Source organism: Remersonia thermophila, chromosome 1, assembly GCF_042764415.1.
Source record: "Remersonia thermophila strain ATCC 22073 chromosome 1, whole genome shotgun sequence".
In the NCBI taxonomy this organism is placed as follows: Eukaryota; Fungi; Ascomycota; class Sordariomycetes; order Sordariales; family Chaetomiaceae; genus Remersonia; species Remersonia thermophila.
Window position 1 is genome coordinate 22,734 of NC_092217.1, and position 3,082 is coordinate 25,815.

The following is a 3,082-nucleotide window of genomic DNA, read 5'->3' on the forward strand; positions in this document are numbered from 1 at the left end:
ATGGCAGCGCAACTCGACCTCCAGACGTTGGGCATTGTCTTCGGGTCCAGACCAGATATTGTGGCCGGGATCCAACAAGCCGCCGGTATGCACCGTTACCCAATCCGCTTAATATCGCTATCGGAGATACCTGTGCATCAGGCTTCGTGATCGCCAGCCAACTATCGTGTTGTGGGTGGCCCTTGTGGCACATGCGAGGACGAGCTGACTCTGTTGCTGAACCAGACACCCCGGCGCGTACAACCCTGTTTAATAACATTGTTAGCTACGTCTACGAGCAGCTAGCATCGGCAAGCGATCCAGACGGCCCGGCTTCGAAGAGGAGGCGCGTCGACGTTGCTCAGAACCATCCACATGCCCAAGCGAACGGGCATGGTTCAACCACCCCTGCACCATCGACTGCCTCTGGCGGCGACGCCGCCCTCACAGATCCGGTCCTCCTCGAGATCAAGGACGTGTCGGTCACTGCACCACAAAGGAAAAAGTACGACCTTTGCTTCACGCGCAACTTCTTGTACGCCCGCGCCCCGGGCACCTCGGTCCCTGCGCCAGGCATGGTGTATGCATGGAAGGATATTGGTATGCTTCCTGAACAAACTTTCGCAGCAGCTGTGACATCAGGGCAGAGATTCTGACACTTAGTGATTGAAGAACACGCCTTCTACCTGCCCGTTCCCGATAAATCACAAGTCCAGTACAACTATGTGCTGTTGCCGCGTGACAGCTACCTGCCGGCAACCAAGCAGGCGGTTGCCAATGGCGACAAACTACAAGTCCCCGAGCCACTGGTCTTCACGGTCCCGGCCACGGCGCCGAAGCCTGGAAGCATCGCTGGTCCGTCCGCCAAGACGGCCGAGGCGGTTTCCGACACATACAGCAGCTTGTTCCACTGGGCTCTGACAACTTCGATGCGCACCGCCGGCAATCATGCGTGCCAGCTCATCGCCTCAGACCCGAAGCTGTTCCATAGCGTGGTGCGGCAGTCACACCGCCCCAACGAAAAGGCCGTCCATGTCAAAGCCTTCCGTGGCAGCAAGGATGGCTTCCTGTTTTTCCTTCCTACCGGCATCTTGTGGGGCTTCAAGAAGCCGCTGCTGTTTCTTCCGCTGGACCGTATCGTCGCTGTCAGCTACACTAACGTCCTCCGGACGACCTTCAACATGGTTGTAGAGCTCGACACCGATATCCCCGGCTGTGCAGCTGGCTCCATCGAAAAAGAAGTCGAATTTGGCATGCTCGATCAGGAGGACTACCAAGGCATCGACGAAAATTACGTGCGCCGTCACGGCCTTGCCGACCGCAGCATGGCAGAACAAAGGAAAGCGAAACGGGAATTGGCCGAGAACAAGCGGCATGCCGCCGGTCAAGACCCCGCCGCCGGCCAGGGCGATGGAGAGACAATGACGGAGCTGGAGCGAGCCGCACGAGAGGAAGAACAGCGGTTGCAGGATGAAGAGGACGAGATGGAGGAAGACTACGACCCTGGTAGCGAGAGCGATAGCGAGGGCGAAGGGAGCTCCAGCGACGGGGAAGAGGACGACGGGGAAGAGGTAGATGAGAACGGAGATGATGATCTCGAGAATGATGGCTGAGGTCGTGGCGACAAGTACTCTCTCGCGCACGCAAAATCGGGTGTGGGTGTAGGACGGACAGGCCTGTGCGGTTCGTGGCTGTAAGTTTGGCGATGGGGATAGGAAATCCTCGAGGGCGTGGTTTCGACAGGGGAAACAGAAACAGCCCAGGACGGTCTCAACCGAACCGGCCAAAACGGACCGACGAGTCCGAAGCATTTCTTCATCTCTCAGCGCTTGATTGACGATTTTGTTCTGCGCCATCTTGTTTTACCAGCCGTTAGCAAAGCCATCTCTGTTTTGGCGCGCGCTTTCAAAAGTCCAAGCGCCGGACGGACGGTTTGGGAAGTGCTGCAGCAGTGTGCATCCAGACTCCCGCTTCTCTGCTGCACAACCTGGAGGTTGACGAATCTGAGGGGTGGTTTGTCCTCACGGCTGCATCCCACGCACACATCAAAAGGCGGCAGCGGCCAACCCGCTTCCGTCTCGGCGTGGAGCATAGTGCAAGACTCAGTGCCACGGGTCATGCACTTTGGTCATCTCAATCTTGAACGAGTCACGGCTGCAGGATCGCGCACCCACATGCTACCCTATCCCGCAAAGGCGAACTTTTGAGCGGGAGATCGGAGGGGATGCGCCAAACATCCTCGATCCCCCTTGTCGGGTTGGGAATACCATTCCTAGAGCAGACGATGCCCGCCGAGTGACGCACAATCAGCCTTTCAGAGAAAGAGCCACGGCGGAAGGCTATTCGGATGGCCCAGCTTGAGTTGGCGTCCGGATTAGGTCCGGAGCACAAAGGTCGTGTGAAGAGCGCCTAGCCGTGGACCGTGCGGCTGCATCCTCCATCGGCAGCGCCCCCACCCAACGATGTCACATCGAGCAGCCCTACATGACGCTAGTGTGCTACGTCCGGCCGTCCCTTCGTGCGAACTTGGCGCTGCAGCTGGCTGGACGAGGGCGGACGCGCCGGTCGGTTTCCATTCTTTTCTGGCGGAAGCTGCTGGCCCCGGTTACTATGTATGAGCCCACTTCGACGTCGTTGTCAGATCCCTGGACACATCTCCCAACCGATGTTCGTCTCGACGGACTAGGTTCATGACCATGTCGATTTTGGGGGACGGCGAGGCACATGACAACGTTGAGGACGCTTACGAATCGACGGTCTCACCGCCACAAAGGCAGGAGAGGGCTTGTGGAAGAAAAGTTCCCCGCCTAAAGGTAGCGTTGGGAGTGCGGGGATTCCCTCTGCCCTGTGGGTGGAACTCTTGGAAACGATCAATCGATTGATGCGAGGGGCCCTCAGCCCCTGCTTCATGCACTGACAGCACATTTGCTGTTGTTTGTCCATCAAAGCACTGCAGTAATTGAGGGAGTGACAAGGCTTTGCATGGACACTTGCCGACGGCGTTGCATGACTCTCACCGTTTCCTTCAAAGCATACTAATAGGCCGTTCTTCTTTTTCATTTGAATTTTTTTTTTTTTGGCATGCGCAAGAGGTAATGATGAG

The 3,082-nt window shown here is 57.3% G+C and overlaps 1 protein-coding gene across 1 annotated transcript; it reads left to right on the top strand.

The window, feature by feature from the left end:
* On the top strand, positions 1 to 1,592 carry VTJ83DRAFT_3 (uncharacterized protein; the record flags this gene model as incomplete). The annotated part of the gene is made up of 3 exons (XM_071009331.1): positions 1 to 85; positions 226 to 579; positions 652 to 1,592. 3 exons carry the CDS (start codon positions 1 to 3, stop codon positions 1,590 to 1,592), a joined length of 1,380 nt encoding a protein of 459 aa, XP_070869356.1.
* Positions 1,593 to 3,082: the final 1,490 nt, after the last annotated feature.